Source organism: Neoarius graeffei, chromosome 13 (genome assembly GCF_027579695.1).
Source record: "Neoarius graeffei isolate fNeoGra1 chromosome 13, fNeoGra1.pri, whole genome shotgun sequence".
Classification (NCBI taxonomy): Eukaryota; Metazoa; Chordata; class Actinopteri; order Siluriformes; family Ariidae; genus Neoarius; species Neoarius graeffei.
Genome location: NC_083581.1, coordinates 51,308,819 through 51,328,804, shown reverse-complemented (window position 1 = coordinate 51,328,804; position 19,986 = coordinate 51,308,819). Strand labels below are relative to the sequence as shown.

The 19,986-nt window shown below is 38.8% G+C and overlaps 1 protein-coding gene across 8 annotated transcripts in view; it reads right to left on the bottom strand.

The window, feature by feature from the left end:
- sulf2b (sulfatase 2b) overlaps positions 1-19,986 on the bottom strand; it is a 292,990-nt gene that overhangs the window by 91,196 nt on the left and 181,808 nt on the right. For 7 of the 8 annotated variants that reach the window (XM_060937992.1, XM_060937995.1, XM_060937993.1 and 4 more), the window contains one exon: positions 2,626-2,868. In XM_060937992.1, the coding sequence (XP_060793975.1) occupies positions 2,626-2,794 (169 nt within the window). In that variant the 5' untranslated portion in view covers positions 2,795-2,868. Of the gene's footprint in view, positions 1-2,625; positions 2,869-13,377; positions 13,551-19,986 lie in introns of those variants that run through there. The other variant, XM_060937997.1, reaches the window with a different exon arrangement.

Genomic DNA, 19,986 nt, shown 5'->3' with positions numbered 1-19,986 from the left:
GGGCAAAAGGCGGGGTACACCCTGGACAAGTCAGCAGGTCATCACAGGGCTGACACATAGACACAGACAACCACTCACACTCACACCTACGGTCAATTTAGAGTCACCAGTTAACCTAACCTGCATGTCTTTGGACTGTGGGGGAAACTGGAGCACCCGGAGGAAACCCACGCGGACATGGGGAGAACATGCAAACTCCGCACAGAAAGGCCCTCATCGGCCATGGGGCTCGAGCCCAGACCTTCTTGCTGTGAGGCGACAGCGCTAACCACTACACCACCGTGCCGCCCAGTTTGAAATGAATGATTTTTTAAATATGATTTTTAATTTTTTAAAAAATAATCTCATCTCATTATCTCTACCCGCTTTATCCTGTTCTACAGGGTCGCAGGCAAGCTGGAGCCTATCCCAGCTGACTACGGGCGAAAGGCGGGGTACACCCTGGACAAGTCGCCAGGTCATCACAGGGCTGACACATAGACACAGACAACCATTCACACTCACATTCACACCTACGGTCAATTTAGAGTCACCAGTTAACCTAACCTGCATGTCTTTGGACTGTGGGGGAAACCGGAGCACCCGGAGGAAACCCACGCGGACACGGGGAGAACATGCAAACTCCACACAGAAAGGCCCTCGTCGGCCACGGGGCTCGAACCCAGACCTTCTTGCTGTGAGGCAACAGCGCTAACCACTACACCACCATGCCGCCCAGTTTGAAATGAATGATTTTTTAAATATGATTTTTAATTTTTTAAAAAATAATCACCTGTGTATTTATACTAAAACAGTTATCCGCTTCAAGCTCAGTGAATATCAGTGATATTCACTTTGCCTTTGGTGAATAATTATTCTATCCACATTCACTGGACATGAGCAATCGTGCACTCTGATTGGCTACTCTACTACTAGGCTATCAGGTCATATACCGTGAGTAGAGAAAAACAAAATGGTGGAATGTGTTGCTCAACCAACCAAGGATGAAATAAAAACTCTACTCAAAAACAAAACCCCAAAAATTGTTAACAAGTATTTAAAAGAAACAGAAATAGCTAAAAGAATATAGCGCTCCCCCCCCCCCCCCCCCCAGTATCTCCTGTTCCATATTCCAGCCCAGTCGGTAGTGGTAATGCACCTTTATGTTGGTTTGCCAACCACCAAAAACCCAAAAGAAGAAGAAGACCCCCCCCCCAAAAAAAAATAGGCAACAAAATATGGAATGAAAACATTTGATGGTAAGAACGTATCTTTTTTTCAAGAATTATTATTATTGCATTTTTTCACAAATTGCTACTGTCATTTCTCCAGTTTGTTTACATTCTAAGCAGAAATAATTTTGTCAGACATTTTGTCCAAAGTTTTTATTTATTGAATTTGCAAAAAATAAAAATAAAAATGCTCTGTTTCTCAAATTCCAGTGAATGTGGATAGAATAAAACAGTTATTCCACTCAGTCTCATCGTACATGGTTTATAGCCAACTCGGCACTACACACCTCATCGGCTATCAGCTCATGTATGACTCGATTTCATGGAATAACTGTTATATATAAACTGGGCATTAAAAATAATGTTATGAAGCTGATGGCTTCATAGCATTTGTTATTTGGGAAGTGTGTAATATACTGTAGCTTGTGAATAGTGAGTGTGTGGCTGTCCTGAGTCCTACCATATGCTCCGATCCTTTTTCACTTGTTTCTGGTCAGTTGTCTTCTATACTGTATGTACTAATTACATGTACTTTCCTTACAGTATTTGATTACCTGGTTCACTGTGACAATATTTTTTGAGCATAATTTAATCCTAGTACTTTTACTTACGTTTTTTTTCCATGTAAACTTTGTTACATTCCTTTTTGATCACCATTCCAGAGTAAAAAAATATATTTAACCCCAGAAGACTGTAAACTGAATCAAAAGACAGTATGTGCAAATATTAAATAGATTTTTGACAGCCAATCAAAATAAAGCAGTTTCCCAATGAAACTCTACACTTCAGGCACTAAATGCTTTGTCAGCAGGAGCAATATCTGAGACAGTGGAGACAGACGAGCATTCCTGAACCAATCTTCAGTTTATTATGCTTCAAAATAAGCAGCATGAGAATGATCTGCAATTTATGAAAGTTAACCAAAGCTGGTGGAGATATTGACATTTTACAGCTCTACATTCAACCTGTGTAAACCTTTGCTAGCTGAGTGAGCTAGGATTTGATTTGGCTTTACTTTTGTTTATAGACTGTTGGTAATGGAGGTGTTGTTCACTCCATCATAGCTCCCTTGGTTAGATAATATAATTATTCCAAAATGCATTCTTCATCCATAGAACATTTTCAGATTAGTTGTGTTAGTTGTAGGCATTGAAAAATAAGTAATTACTCAAGAAGGTATCATCATCATCATTGTAGATGACTTATTAACTCTTACTAAAGTAATTTTCTTCATCACTACTCAAGTGAATGAAGTACTTTTACTCAAGTCAGTGTGTTTTGTATTCTTTCCACCACGGACTATCCTACAGCACAGTAGTGAAACATCAGCCTTCAACAGCTTGGGGCTTGGAGTGTTTTCTGTCTCAGTGTAAGGCGCTTTACATAAAGAAATGTAAAAGTTCAATGTCCTCACCCAGCTCAATGTCCTGGTCATCAGTGAGGATGAGGATGATGTTGGGACGAATGTTACGGCGGTCTCGTTGGAATCGAGACTTCAGTCTCTGGCCAGAGAGAAAGACTGAGGCCTGGGCCACTGCCACCATGGCCAGCAGCACCACCAACTGGCCAGTCACCATCGCCATGACCTCTGACCTCTAGCCCGTGGTACCACGCCTGGTCTCCTGCTCAGACTACCTGATATCTCACTTCAAAGTACCTGTGAGGACAAGATGTGAAGAGATGGATTAGGTTAGCAATGTATATGACACGGCAGGATCAATTCCTGTTTTGAATTAAATTGAGTCAAAATGAAGAGAACATTTATAAGAGAGGGAAAATTTGTTTAGGTTGTATTCTCTGCTTTAGGGTTGACTTTTAGTGTAAAACCCTTAACTCGCTTGTGAAGTTTGAGATTAGGATTTTTTTAAATTGCTATTTTTTATATATATTTTTTCATGGATAAGTATTATAATTTATTTGGAAATACCTTCCACATTAAATCTGTATTATTACCCATCACAATTTGTTTGTTATCACGCCAAACCTAGGCTGGGGCATAGCAGAAATTGGACTAACAAACAAATAAACAACCTTTATATTTTATGTCAATTCATGAGAGAAATTCACATGTACACAATTTCCTGTTGGATGTTTTTATTTCATTATGATCCCTTTTTTTTTTATTTAAAATTGGAAATAAACAGGTTTTAGAATTTTTAAATATTTAAAAAAGAAATATTTAACATTCAAGATTCTGCACCATTTCTAGGCCCCAATTTAAACGTGAGCAAATCTGTGATATTGACCATGTTAACTACTTTGTACAAAAGGTCAGATTTTCCTCATGTTTAATCTCTTCTATCGAAGTATGTGTTCAGACGACACGTTGATGGATTTGATCTAAAATGGATCATACAGTTTTGCACAAACTTGGTGAGTCCTTGGCATATATATATATATATATATATATATATATATATATATATATATATATATATATATATATACACTAAAAATAATTTTAAAAAATTGGTCATACCAAATACTAATAATTCATGTAAATACTCCAAATATTCTTTTTTTTTAAACTCGGATTGTTGTCAATAATATAATTTGTAATGAAAATCGTATAAAATTAGAAATGAATGCAAAGTAATAGCATTTTCGCTCGTGCTGTCAGACTTTTGGACCTCACGATATATTTACTTGTTCTTAATGTTTCTGAAATATTGTTATCAGTCTACTTCAATGCTGCAGGTATCCAAAAGTCAGGGTTTTCCTTAATGTTTGAAAAATACAACATCTTTCAATGAGTAGACACAGTGGATATAAAAACCCTACACACCCCTGTTAAAATGGCAGGTTTTTGTGATGTAAGAAAAAAAGAAAAGAAAATTAATTCATGCCAGACCTTTTTTCACCTTGATTGTGAAATTGCAACATGTAAAAACCAAGTAACAAAAAAAAAGAACTTTTTTTAGGGAAAAAAAGCAAACAAACAAAAAAATTCACCTGCAATACCCAGCTTGCATAAGTGTGCACACCCTCTTATAACTGGGAATATGGCAGTGTTCACAATCAACCAATCACATTCAAAATACTAACTTCAGCTAATATACTAATTATTATACATCAGCCGCCAATTAAAGTGACTGATCAACCCCGAATAAAGTACAGCTGTTCATATAGGATTTTCCAGGCATCATCTTGGTAACATCTAACTGGAAAAGCCATGAGCTGCAAACAGCTTACAAAGCAGGTATCTCATTGTTGAAAAATATCAATCAGGAGAGGGTTACAAAATATTTCCAAGGCATTGGATATGTCATGAAATACTGTAAAGGCAATAATCAAAACGTGGAGACAATATGGCACAACAGTGACATTACTAAGAATAGTATGCCCCTCTGAAATGGATGAGAGAACCAGGAGAAAACTAGTCACAGAGGCTGCCAAGAGGCCGACGGCAACATTAAAAGAATTGAAGCAATTTCTGGCAAGTATTGGTTACTCCCCACATGTGACAGCACTCTCCTGAAGTGGAAAGATGGCAGACTTTTTTAACCAAAAAATAACAAAACAAAACAAAAAAAAACATACAAGCCTAACTAAAGTTTGCAATAAGATATATCCAATTCCCAAAACCATGTGGGATAATGTTTTATGCTCTGTTGAGACCAAAGTTGAACATTTTGGCCATAATACCAAAAGATTTGCTGAACACAAACAAACAAACAAACGAACAAACAAACAAACTATAGCACATCACCAAAAGAAGACCATCCCCATGGTGAAGCATGGAGGTGGTAGCATCATGGTTTGGGACTGCTATTCTTCAGCATGAACTGGAGCTTTAATCAGTGTGGATAAAGAGGAAGTTCACCTTTCAGCATGATAATGACCTGAAGCACAACTCAGCAAAGGAATGGTTTCACTAAAAAAGATCAAGGTTTTGAAATGGCCCAGCCAGAGTCCAGATCTAAATCCAACTGAAAGACTGTGGGGTGACCTGAAGAGGCCTGACATGGACAGATGTCCTGACATTTTCCTTCAGAATTCGCTGGTGTAATTCAGAATTCATTGTTCCATCAATGATGGCAAGCCGTCCTAGCCCAGATGCAGCAAAACAGGCTCAAACCATGATACTACCACCACCATGTTTCACAGATGGGATAAGGTTCTTATGCTGGAATGCAGTGTTTTCCTTTCTCCAAACATAACGCTTCTCATTTAAACCAAAAAGTTCTATTTTGGTCTCATCCAGCCACAAAACATTTTTCCAATAGCCTTCTGGCTTGTCCACATGATCTTTAGCAAACTGCAGATGAGCAGCAATGTTCTTTTTGGAGAGCAGTGGCTTTCTCCTTGCAACCCTGCCATGCATACCATTGTTGCTCAGTGTTCTCCTGATGATGGACTCATGAACATTAACATTAGCCAATGTGAGAGAGGCCTTCAGTTGCTTAGAAGTTACCCTGGGGTCCTTTGTGACCTCGCCGACTATTACACGCCTTGCTCTTGGAGTGATCTTTGTTGGTCGACCACTCCTGGGGAGGGTAACAGTGGTCTTGAATTTCCTCCATTTGTACACAATCTGTCTGACTGTGGATTGGTGGAGTACAAACTCTTTAGAGATGGTTTTGTAACCTTTTCCAGCCTGATGAGCATCAACAACACTTTTTCTGAGGTCCTCAGAAATCTCCTTTGTTCGTGCCATGATACACTTCCACAAACATGTGTTGTGAAGATCAGACTTTGATAGATCCCTGTTCTTTAAATAAAACAGGGTGCCCACTCACACCTGAGTGTCATCCCACTGATTGAAAACACCTGACACTAATTTAACCTTCAAATTAACTGCTAATCCTAGAGGTTCACATACTTTTTGCCACTCACAGATATGTAATATTGGATCATTTTCCTCAATAAATAAATAAATGACCAAGTATATATATATTTCCTCATTTGTTTAACTGGATTCTCTTTATCTACTTTCAGGACTTGTGTGAAAATCTGATGATGTTTTAGGTCATATTTATGCAGAAATATAGAAAATTCTAAAGGGTTCACAAACTTTCAAGCACCACTGTATGACGTTTATCTTTTTGTGTTGTAAAACTCATATTTTTAATATGAAAGACATTGTGGATTTGAGTGACATATTTAAATAATATAGGCTGGCGTTGAGTGGTATATCAGATATATTCCATTCAGCTAGCATGATCTTGAACGAGTCGAAGATGAGTTCAATATCATGCTAGCTGAATGGAATATATTTGATATACCATGAAAAAAGCCAGTCAATATTATTATTATGATTATTAGGTGGCACGGTGGTGTAGTGGTTAGCGCTGTCGCCTCACAGCAAGAAGGTCCGGGTTCGAGCCCCGTGGCCGGCGAGGGCCTTTCTGTGCGGAGTTTGCATGTTCTCCCCGTGTCCGTGTGGGTTTCCTCCAGGTGCTCCGGTTTCCCCCACAGTCCAAAGACATGCAGGTTAGGTTAACTGGTGACTCTAAATTGACCGTAGGTGTGAATGTGAGTGTGAATGGTTGTCTGTGTCTATGTGTCAGCCCTGTGATGACCTGGCGACTTGTCCAGGGTGTACCCCGCCTTTCGCCCGTAGTCAGCTGGGATAGGCTCCGGCTTGCCTGCGACCCTGTAGAACAGGATAAAGCGGCTAGAGATAATGAGATGAGATTATGATTATTATTATTATATATTCCTTTCGGGTTCAACGCGTCTGTCTCTTAAAATTCTCTCAAAATCTTCCATATTTAGCGAAGCAAACCTGGCAGCCATGTTTATTTACAAATCGTCACAGTCGCTTGATAGCGTAGAAGTTTTATGTCTCCGACATGTGACGTCATGTTGTCTTGACAACCATGCAATATTGTAAACCATATTCGACGCTCATTCTCCATTGGATAGAGTGACGTAATACACGTAGGATAAGCAATATGCTAATAATATTGCATGTTATCAAACCAAATGAATGAAACCCACTAGAAGGGAATAGAATACATGTTTTTATTCCATCAAAAAAGTGTCCTGTATGTATAACAATTTCCAATATTTCACACCAATGATGTCACTCCCAGTGTTTTCCCGCTGACTAAATGCGTGCTGTCGAAATGGCGAACTGATTCTAAATGAATTCTTTTTTTTAAAATTAACTTGCGTATTTTTGTGGATGTGTCTATATAATATAAACATTACACGGTGGTGCACAGATATGAAGTTTATGTTCTTGTGTGGAAAAATATGTCACTCGTTTGCTTCGCTCTTTCATAATATATACATTCACCACTCGAAGATAAACTTCATATCTTTGTGCCAGCGTGTGATATCCGCGAAATATTGACAATAAAACTCTCTTGAATCTTGAATTGACTATTTGAGGAATCTTTCAAAAACTCTTCAAAAAGATTTCCACTGGAATGATTTTCACCTGTTTTAATAAGATCCTGAGTTGATGGGCAATAGAAAGTAAAAAACTCCATCTACATTTGAAATCTAATCTTCATATGGAAAAACAATATTAGTGACAGTTTATCAGAAAATGACACCATTCACGGTGGGAAATGCGTAATCAGTTTGATCATCAACATCATCTACTTCAATCTCTCTAGTCTTATCTCCCGAGGCAATTTAAACACCTGCAGCATTTAAGCATGAATCTCATCATCCCTGATGACTGACTGATAACTGTTCATGTTCATACTGGGGAGGAAATAACTGCCGATGAATTCAGTAAGTACTGCTCTATCGACTACATATTATTAAGTACTGCTCTATCGAGTTCATATTATTACTTGGTCCTTTAAACATTTGAAAACTGTCATCCAGTGTCATCAGTATAGAGTATTTAAGCGCTCTTGTCTGTTTTGATGATGTGACGGAGCAGGTGTGCCATGGACAGTTTGACAGCTAGGATCCGATTAACAACTAAGCTGAGTTCACTATGATACGTAGCTGTCCAACAATTTGACCAAAGTTTTCACTACGTGAGAAAATCACACTTTGAGACATCTTTCGGCAGAATTATATATATATATATATATATATATATTTCTTATCAGTGCAATCTGTGTCCATACAGAACCAATACAATTCTGTTTATATTCTATTTTTACTATTTTATCAGTGCAATTCTGTATACTTTACTATTTATTTTTATACTTTATTTTTTTCTATAACTCATGAGTCAGCAGCACCTTCAATTTCGTTGTACCTTTGAAAAAGTGACAATGACAATAAAGACTTATCTTAATTACTATTTTACCACAGCATTTGTTAAACTGGCTCCTTACATCATGCATGCAGACAGCCAATGCAATGGAAGACAGTAAATAAAAAAAAAAACAACAACCAAAAAGCACATGCTGTCTTGGTGAAAGATGGGTGACGGTTTCTCAAATACATGTGTCGAGGAATATTAAACGGAGAAAAATCCAATTTTGGTTGCAATTTGATTTTTCATAATTTTGGCTGTTCGACATGTGTCAAGTTTTCCCACATATTCAGCAAATTCAGCATCTAACACCACTGAGCAATTATCTTTAGTAAAAAGAGAGGCTTTTTAGTTTTTGACACGTTCTCAAATAGATAGAGATTTATCTGAGAATCACATATATCACAAGACATCAACGAGATCAAACCTGTGCTGAGAAAGACATAAAAATACACACACACACACGCACACACAGATGTCAGAGATACGCCTTCCCAAAATGCATTCATCATTTCAATCAATACGGGACTCCATCATTACCAAGAGCAATCACAAGTCAATGAGATAATGCAATCCTGAAACACAATTAAAAACCCATCTCAGTGAAATGAGGTTTGACAATCATGACTGTAATTAAATCATTAACTTCTATTTCAGCATTTAAGAAACTCCGCTGTTTATATGGCAAGAGTCGGCACAGTGTCAGGGCCAAGGGCAGGTTTTATTGCTCACATTAATTCTCTAAATAGTCATTGCACACATGTCTTAAACACCAGAGAGACGGTATTGTGTACGTCTCTGCTTCTTATTCTCGTTCTCATTAAGCACAGTCAGTACACTGAAATATGATCATCTGGAGGGACACAGACACACACAAGGCAGTGTCCAGAGAATATACACAGCGCTGTTTCACACACCGTTTTTATGTATTGAGCATTAATTATTTAGTCGGACAGGATCCCCCTCTATGCACAAGTTTCAAGACTAACGAATGGGTTCTAGATCTGAAGAAACCACACAAAACTGGTCATCGTTACTTCTTAGATTCTGTTTTGCTCCAAATGTGTTTGCGGTTTGGACTTTTACTAACCAATAGTTCCTTTTTTGAACTTGTATTTACTTCACTCAGTTTTTTTCTATTCAATATGAACACTATTTTTAAACACATACTGTACCTATTAAGTAACAAGCTGAAATAAAAGTGTCAATCTGGAATATTATTTTCGTGCCTGTCACATTGCCTCCATCTGTTATTTGCTTTCAGACGCATGCCATCAGGAGGATCCCAAAGTATGTTACGGAATGCCGTCGGGCCATTTCTATTTCATATTTCATCTTCTCTTCATCTCAGTTATAAGTAATGCTTGTGGAAATGGATGTGAATAATCACACTTTGGTACTGCAGGTTTGTACCTAAGAACAGCTGTATTGTGCTCATGCCATGACTTGAGAATTATAGGAAATCGTGTTTAGGCTTATTTTGCTTTTAAAGAAAAATTTAACGAAGACAGCATTGTTATAAAAGTGCATTATCATAACAATAGACAAAAAAACCCAGCAGATTGTTCAGATGCAGTAAATAATAGTACAGGATTTTCTAAATTGGTTAGTTTTTACTTTAATGGGATGTTTTTTTTTCTCGTAGGAAAATGACTTTCTCACTGTTCAATAACACAGCTGACCTTTAACACTCATTATACAACAATAAAACCTGTGTGTGTGTGTGTGTGTGTGTGTGTGTGTGTGTAGCATGTAGAGAGACAACAGGAACCCCACAGAGAGCGTTTGGAGAAGAGATGAGGAAGAAAGCTTGAGCAAAATGGCAAAATAGACTCCCGAGGGAGACCCACGTCACCCAATAAACCCACAGAGACTCTCTAAGAGCCTTTCAGCTGCTTTACCATCGCAACTTTTTTTGAAATATGTTGCAAGAATCAAAAATGAAATGTGTTAATTTTGCAAAAAATTCCTGAGGTAAAACATGAAATAATCTGCTGTTGTATTGTTGCATTGTTTTCGGTTTTAATTTCAATTTCAACATACCATCCCAACTTATGATTTGAGGTTGTAATAATAATAATAATAATAATAATCTCTTGGCTCATACTATGGCAATGATGTGGGGTTCATCAACTGACAGCAGTGCAACTGTTGTATTTCATCTTTTAGCAAAAAACATTTCTTGGTCTTATGTCAACGTCTACAACTATTTTTGAGAGGAAAATTCAGAACCTTTGCATTCTGTACATTCCGGACCTGATGATTTTATTTATTGTTAAAAACAATCAGTGTGCAACATCAATTCACTCACTGCAATTATTCCATTTGTATTACAAGAGACTGATTCAAGTCTTCACTGCCTTAAAAAAGACGGAAATGGCAACTGCTACCTTAGAAAGGCTGAAAAATCTTTTGAAACACAGTTTAAAGAAGCAATAAGTGTATTACGACCCAGTGCAGAGAACACTGAGAACAGTGAAAACCAGCCATTTTAAACAATTAACAATTATAAATGCATAAATTACATCTGTGTGTGTGTGTGTGTGTGTGTGTGTGTACGTGCGTTCTACCCAATATATTCTCCCACCTGTTAGCAACAGATTAGCAACCCAGAACAATGCATTTAAAGGATTACTATTATGAAATAATTATTGAACTCAGGTCATTATTAAGTGTAAGACATTTTATTTTAAAAAGAATTGACTGTGGCCAAATACAGATGGTTTCTCCTCCGTGATGATTTACGAAATAAATACATTGCTTTGACTCAGTGGGAACTCAGTGAGCTAGGTATATTCACACTGAACGAATAACAAACGAAGAATAAACATTTGAACAAGGGCTTGGGCTTGCACATATGCAACATTAGATATGAACTGTATAGAGAGTTTTAGCCACAATTGCCATTAATTAGGAAAAGACATGATCCCATGATCCCCAGCTTGTCTGGAACTAAACTATGTATGTATGCATGTATATGGACACGAGCCGAGTGTTTTAATGGGAAATAACCCACTCGTATTTTTCATACGAGCTACATCCGGGACATAGAGAACCAAAACCGTGACATAAATCGCTATATGTTACTCGTGAGGAAATTGATGAATTGTTTTGATAAATTTGGATAGTTTTGTTTGTGAACGTGTCGATATAATAAAAAGAACATCACACGTTAGTTTGAAGATATGAAGTTTATCTTCTTGTGTTGAAAAACTCACATTTTTCATATGAAATACATCACAGGTCGGAGTGACATTTCTCGATATGATGATGTCACTCCCAGTGTTTTCCCGCTGACTAGATGTGCGTTAAATGGTGAACTGGTTCATTTTTTTTGGGGGGGGGGGGGGGGGGGTTATGCATATGTCCATATAATATAAAGAACATGACATGGTGGTACGAAGATATGAATTTGATCTTCTTCTATTGAAAATATTTTCACTTGTTCGCTTCGCTCACTCATGAATATATTCACCACTCGAAGAAAAACTTCATATCTTCACACAACTATGTTTGTGTGTGTGTGTGTGTGTGTGTGTGTGTGTGTATTTAATACACACACAATTTTTTTTTCTTTCATGACTTCTACATTATTATTGAGTCAGTACAAGAACATTTTGGATTCCAAACATGAGTTTTCCAGCACAGAATTAAATGTTACAGAAAATTGTTTGGACATCAGTAAAGAAAGCAGCAAATTACACTCAAAACCACTTTTCAGACAAAAAAAAAAAAACATAATGAAGGCTGCTGTGTTTTACTGCAAAATTAAGAAGCAAGTGAGACAGTCTCCAGATGATCTGGGGCTGGTTCTGCAAAATGCTCAGTAAAACTTACCACTTACCAGCTTTTTTTTTTTTTAAAGAAAAGGGTCAGCAAACTAAATATTGACTGTGTAGAAATATTTACAGTTGTAATTTTTGATAATACTTGTTGTAATACTTTGCTCTGCACAGTATTTCTTTGCAGATACCAAACACTTTTGTACAGTAATATATATATATATATATATATATATATATATATATATATATATATATATATATATATATATATATATATTACTGTGCAAAAAAGTGTTTTATATATATATATATATATATATATATATATATATATATATATATATATATATATATATATATGAGAGTCTGAATGGATTTGATAGCTAAGGTACATGATCGATCTAACAGGTAGTATATGGCTAATGACCCTGAATAGCAGCGTGTTCATTAACTGATTAGACAAATGAGATGGGAAGAAGATGCGTCAGTCTCTGATTGGCATTTGTTGATATTAAATAATGTTAATAAAATAAATAAATAAACCCAGCCTGTTCTCATCATGTGCCCTCCTGATATATCTCTCTTTCTCCCTTCTCTCATATCAGAATAAATGAAAGACAATTCCAAGAAAGTATGAAATATGTATCTCTCTGAGCCATAACAACTACAAAACATCCCTGTGTTTCATCTTTTTTCATTTTCCCTGACCCTCAGCTATGCTCGGAGAGATTTCATGCTAGGATGCCTTTATTTGAAAACACACCGTTTTATTAGATTTTAGGGAGAGTGCACTGCATGCAACTGAAATACAACTCTTGTGACAAGCATCTGCTTGCAGCTTGCAAAGCACTTTTTCCTTAGAAAGTCCAGAACTTTGGAATGTAACTTCATCTAAAAGCTTCACTACTGACAAACAGACGAACACAAACAGACCTGCACTGTGAAGAAAACACCGCAATGTAAAGGATAAACTGACACTTTCAAATAAGCCCAACTTTCGAGCGGACACTTCTTCTCATCTCTCTTTCACTTCTCACTTCTCTCGTACTGCCTAACCCTCTCGACTCTTTTTCACTTCTCAGTTGTCTCTCCCCTTCTCGTACTCTTTCATGCTGCAGCTCTCGTCCACAAGCTATCGCTTTCATCCTTCTCTCCTTTCCCCATTCTCCTCTCCTCTTTCTCTTACTCATTCTCTCCAGCGTGGAAGTACCTCATGCTTTTGATGTCCGGATTTTTTGCTGTTAACACAGGTTCTCGTCCCACATGGAGGCAGTTAGATCCAGATCCAGTGTTTGTGCGGACTACAGCTGCATCCCCACCTAATCCTTGATAACACGATACCGCAGCTGCACTCGTCTCCTCTCTCTCTCGGTCTGTCTCTGCAGGTTGCTGTGCTCTCGCTATATCCCTCCCTCCCTTCCTCTCTCCTTCCCTCCCTCTCTCTCTCTTTCTCTGCACGAGTCTACTCACTGTCCTGTTTGCTCACTTGCTTCTCCCTCCTCCTTTCAGACCTATCCTTTTCCTCTTCCCTTTCTCACTCTCGTCTTTCCTCCCACAGCTGTGTTCTTTCTCTCACACTCTTTTCCTGTGCTTTATAGTTCTGTCTCCTCGCTTCCCAGCCATCCAATCTCACAGAACTGATGTGTTCGAACCATGAGATCTGCTGTTTTTAATTTATTGCACCCTGCTCCCGCCCCCCTTCCCAGCCACCTCTCTCCCCTCCTTTGCTCCCAGATGTCTCTCATAAAGTGTTAACAGAGCATCCCATCTGCGCCCTTCCTCCATGAACAGCACTTGCGTATTCCCTTCCATCTACGCACATTAATGCGATGGCAGTTACATCTACATGAACAAACAGCATTTGATCTGCGCTGGAAGCCTTGTTTATATTTTTTGCTTCAAATTACCATGTCAATACATGAAACATGCACACGAGAGCTGCATTCAGATTCACCATTGCAGATTTGACACGTTCGCCTGAGCTCATGTAAATCTCGGATTCAGCAGGACCCATAAATTAGATCTCATTCATGGAAACAAAAAAAAAAAGGGGGGGGGGGGACCATAATGAATGGGGTGCTATTGAGGTCTCCAGCAAATCATATTTTCCCTGCTTTTTTTGTTTTGTTGTTGTAATTCCAAAAACAGAGAAAGAAGACCTCCCTCAGAGATGTAACTCGCTTAGTAATGTTCAACCAACAAATGGAGTATCAACAAACTGAATAAGCAATTAAGCTGTGCATTACAGAAGATTGGTTCTGTCACTGTGTCTTTAACTGAAGTTAACTCTTCATTGAAATGGTGCATTTACGGTACATTAAATACGATTGAGTGCACAGTTAAATGAATCCAGAACAAATAGCTTTATCATACAGTTTTCCACACTTTTATGTGCTTTTATGTCTGAATATCATTAGGAGTTTGTAGACATGTCTTTGAAAGTCTGACTCTCCCAAGCTGGAGATTGAGAGCCCATTATTAGTTATTAAGCTGGAATGTCGGAGTGGTGTGTATTTTCAAAATGCAAATTCAGAAAAATAGTTTTTCCCCAAACAACCCGTGTAACCCACCAACTAATGGCCAACCAAACAGAGAAATACACAAATATGTAAATGTGCACACAAAATTAATGATGGTAATTATTACTTCCAAGGTCAGAAAGCTGCATTTCTCAGTCCTTTCCCTATTTACATTTCATTTTGTAGCTGATTTCTTTTTTGTTTGTCATTATAAACCTGTCTTGTGCCAACTCTGTTCATGTGCATTCTGGTATATACCTGTTCCTGGAAAAGCTCGAATAGAACTAATATAGATGGTTCTTCATCATTATGTCAATAGTAACATTAATATAGACACTCATTTAATTAATTAATTAATTAATTAATTAATTAATTAATTAATTAATTAATTAAGTCTTTATTTAACCAGGTTCGTCCCATTGAGACCAAGGATCTCTTTTACAAGGAAGACCTGACCAAGATGCAGCAACACAGTTACAATAAAATAATCAGATAACACATAAATTAGCTACATTTAAAACAACAACAACAACAACAACAAAAAACCTTACTTATATATAACACTTGCACACAGACAGCCTGGACTCCAAATTTTTCACTAGTGCTTTAAATTTGGTCAAGGGTATGAGGTTTTGAAATTGAAGTCCAGATTATAAACAGTTCCAAGCATGGGGTGTCGTGGCTCAGGTGGATAAGGTGCCATACCATAAATCCGGGGACCTGGATTTGATTCTGACCTGAGGTCATTTCCTGATCCCTCCCTGTCTCTACACTGTCCTATCCAATAAAGGTGGAAAAATCCCCCAAAAAGTTTTTGTTCCAAGCATCAGGTGCCAAAAACCTAAAAGATTTCCTTCCCAATTAAGTTCTTAGTTTGGGAATAACAAATTGCAAAATGTCCATAGAGCGAAGACTGTGACCTCCTTGTTTCCATTTTAAAAGAGAAGATAAGTAAGAGGGAATTTTTACCAGAATTAAGCATTAATAATGCTGAAAATCATTAGCTAGTCCACTGGGCAAATAAAAGTTTCAATGTGCTGCTCAGTTCCATGTTTTGGTTGCCTGGAGATCTAACTGACTAGGTTTAAAAGTGATAGTTGTAAAATAACAACATAAGTAATATAAGTACTCAGCTAGTTATATAAGTAATATATAGTTATATAATACAGTGTACAGTGTGAGCAATTAGCTAGTTAGCTAATTACTTGCATTACGAGAAAGGGCACTCAGAGAATACAGCCCTCTGCCAAGGACAATAGTTGACTCTTCTGTGATATGCAATTCGTTATATGTCTGGATATATTTCCAAATTTGTTAGAATTACATGCCTACATGTGTATCCCAGAGGATTACTCGTAGTCATGAATGTGGATCGTGATATGGAGTCATTGTATTTCTACATTGGCTATGTTTTTTCACTATTGAACCTTACTGTTCATCCATCAATCCATAATCCATAACAGCTTATCCTGTGCAGGGTCGCGGGCAAGCTGGAGCCTATCCCAGCTGACTACGGGCGAGAGGTGGGGTACACCCTGGACAAGTCAGCACGTCATCGCAGGGCTGACACATAGAGACAAACAACCATTCACACTCACATTCACACCTATGGTCAATTTAGAGCCACCAGTTAGCCTAAACTGCATGTCTTTGGACTGTGGGGGAAACCGGAGCACATGGAGGAAACCCACGCAGACACGGGGAGAACATGCAAACTCCGCACAGAAAAGTCCCCATCGGCCACTGGGCTTGAATCCAGAGCCTTCTTGCTGTGAGGTGACAATGCTAACCACTACACCACCGTGGTGCTCCAGCCTTACTGTCATCTACTGGATTTTGAGATGTATAACATTTCTGAGCATAGACTTCCACATCTTGCAACTTTAGCGAAATTAAAAATAAATTAGTGGGTCCTCTTCATGACTTGGATCCACTCCAAAATTTAACGGGTTCTTTCTTGGCCCATGCTACACCCTTCCAACAAGTTTCATGGAAATCACATTGGTATGTTTTGTACAATCCTGCTTAAAGGTAGACAAGCAAACATACAAACAAACAAAGCATAACCTCCTTAGTGGAGGTAAATATAGACTCAGGGAAAGAAAAGAATTTGTGATTATTGTTCTCAAAAAAAGTCAACAAGTCACTTGCCAAGGCTTTAGCTACGTCATGTGGCTTCCTATCCTTGCATTGCATGTCAAAGAGTATTTGAGTTTAACTAGTGTATTTTGTCTCACAACTTCTATAATAATATGGTAGAAGGCAATGGGAAACCACTACTGTAATGTTCCCTAGACACTTTGATGGCTGAAGCCGTCAGAGCGGCCACGTCACTGTAGGGATATGCCAAAATGGATGGATGGATAGATTTTTCCCTCACACTAAGGTGACTGCATATTGTGCTAGCAGGAGAATTAAATGACAGCTTTGTGGTGCACTTTATTTTGCTCGTGTAAGTCAATGTGTCACTGTTGCCTCACAGCAAGAAGGTCCTGGGTTCGAGCCCAGCGGCCGGCGAGGGCCTTTCTGTGTGGAGTTTGCATGTTCTCCCCGTGTCTGCGTGGGTTTCCTCCGGGTGCTCCGGTTTCCCCCACAGTCCAAAGACATGCAGGTTAGGTTAACTGTTGGCTCTAAATTGACCGTAGGTGTGAATGTGAGTGTGAATGGTTGTTTGTCTCTGTGTCAGCCCTGTGATGACCTGGCGACTTGTCCAGGGTGTACCCCGCCTCTCGCCCATAGTCAGCTGGGATAGGCTCCAGCTTGCCTGTGACCCTGTAGAACAGGATAAGCAGCTACAGATAACGGATGGATGGATGGAAGTCAGTGCGTCATCCATTTTTCCTAGTAAAAATCGTTCTACTTTCAGTCAGACGTGTGACATGCCTCTGCCGATGTGTGTCGTTCAGCGGGTGCTCAGTCGGGCACGCTATAGTTACAGCATCAGAAGTGCAATCATAGCTACATGCTACAAATGAAAACTTTTATTTTGTGAAAATCTTTAACCAGTAGTTATTTTTCCTGGTTGTTCAACCTACTTGTCCACAGGACATCTATGAATTATACACTAATAGCATGGACATTACATCTGCTGGTCCCGGGCATCTGAGCTATTGATTTGTCCGCCCATGGGTTAGTCATAGTAAATAAGCAAGGATAAAAAGCAACAGTGAAAACATAACTCTTCCTTCTGCAGTTTTTGTCTGCTTTTCTCGGTTTCTTTATTGTAATTCCAGACATGAGGAGACAGTCTGAAATATTCGTAACTATACAAAAGGCTTCAGTAGATTCCAGATGTAAAAGAACAATAGTATTCCTGTCTGTGGACATCAGTGAGATATCCAGCGCACCATAACTCTGAACTGTCTGATCACACAGACAAACAGTGACTGAGAGAGGATACTCCTTCTGTTACACACACACACACAACATCAAGACATTAAAGTGTTCCAGACACACATACCAACCAGAAACATAATGCCTATTTCAGCCGACTGTCCAAACCCAAAATTCTGTACATATTCATGTGACCGCATCACACTGGTCACATGAATTCCTGAGCGAGAATTACAATATTACAATAGCAATACATGAAGCTGAATGGGCCGTCTCTTTGCTAAAGTCAGGCCACACGATGGAAGATACAAGAGAAAATGAAAAACGGAACTGAGTCAAATTGACTGGCCTATCTTTTTAATTAACTTTGTCCATCTGTTTTCCTTATCGCACTACCTTAGAATCTGTCACTCAGATTTTTTTCTTGTGTGTGTGTGTGTGTGTATAATTAGACAGAGCTCATGAGTATGCTGATTAGCTGATAAGTCCTACTAGTGAAGGAGGTGAGAGAGAGGGAAGGGTGGAAGTGGTCTCAAGGGTTCCAGGTTACTGTGCCTGTAAAAACAAGATACAGGGGTTTCCAGGAAATGTACTGTATACAGCCTGTGTAATCTCATGAACTAAAAAAAAAATTAAAACAAACCCGAAGGGCATTTTTCTTTCAGTAGGTTCTGTTGGGGCATAACGGTGGTGTAGTGGTTAGCACTGTCGCCTCACAGCAAGAAGGTTCTGGGTTCGAGCCCAGTGGCCGGCGAGGGCCTTTCTGTGCGGAGTTTGCATGTTCTCCCCGTGTCCGCATGGGTGTGCTCCGGTTTCCCCCACAGTCCAAAGACATGCAGATTAGGCTAACTGGTGGCTCTAAATTGACCGTAGGTGTGAATGTGAGTGTGAATGGTTGATTGTCTCTATGGCTACATCCACACGACAACGGCAACGAGATGTTATTTAAAAATATATCGCGTCCAAATGGGCAACGATCAGTAAAATATCAGGTCCATATGGCAATGCAACGCTTGCTGAAAACGATGCAATACACATGCCACACCTCTAGGGGCACTGTAAGACGGTCCCTTCGGAGACACCAGAACAATAGAAGTAGTAAGGACGCATGCGCATAAACTATTATGTGCGAGACTTCATATTAGCCACAAAGTCAGGAAAATCTGTTTGTAAAATTACATTATAATGACCAAATACAATGAAAAGTATTTTTCCAGTCTCGCCTGTGAAAGGTAATCCCATGTGATCTCGTTTGGACGGCAAACCTGTTGGTACAGTTAAATGCAGCTAATCTTTATTCTCCACTTTGACCTATCCAATATGGCGGCGAGGATGACGTATGATTCTACGCGGAAGGCGGCGTCTTTAATGGTCCGGAATAAATTGAATGCTACACGTTGATGGATTAATTTGTTGTTTCTCACCTGTGAAAGGTAATCCCATGTGATCTCGTTTGGACGGTAAACCTGTTGGTACAGTTAAACGCAGCACATGAATCTTTATTCTCCGCTTTGACCTATCCAATATGGCGGCGAGGATGACGTATGATTCTACGTGGAAGGCGGCGTCTTTAATGGTCCAGAATAAATTGAATGCTACACGTTGATGGATTAATTTGCTCTTCTACGCCCTTTTTGAGGAATGTATTGTCGGACTTAAACCAACATCTGAAGAGGTGAGATCGCTCCTTTTTTTCCCTATTTTTGCTGGCGGGATTGACTCTGCCCTAAAGGCTATTCTCTCTCTCTCTCTCTCTCTCTCTCTCTCTCTCTCTCTCTCACTTTGCACCATTACACAATAAATATTCACAGTGAAAATATTTTGTAAGCGCGTTTCATGAACCAAGTTATAGGATTTGTTGACAACTCGCATCGAGTTTGTTACACTTCTACCCGGCATGAAGCACTCACAGTCATGTGGTTGTGATGTCATCGTAAACAAATCCGTTCTACTCATCCAGACGACTT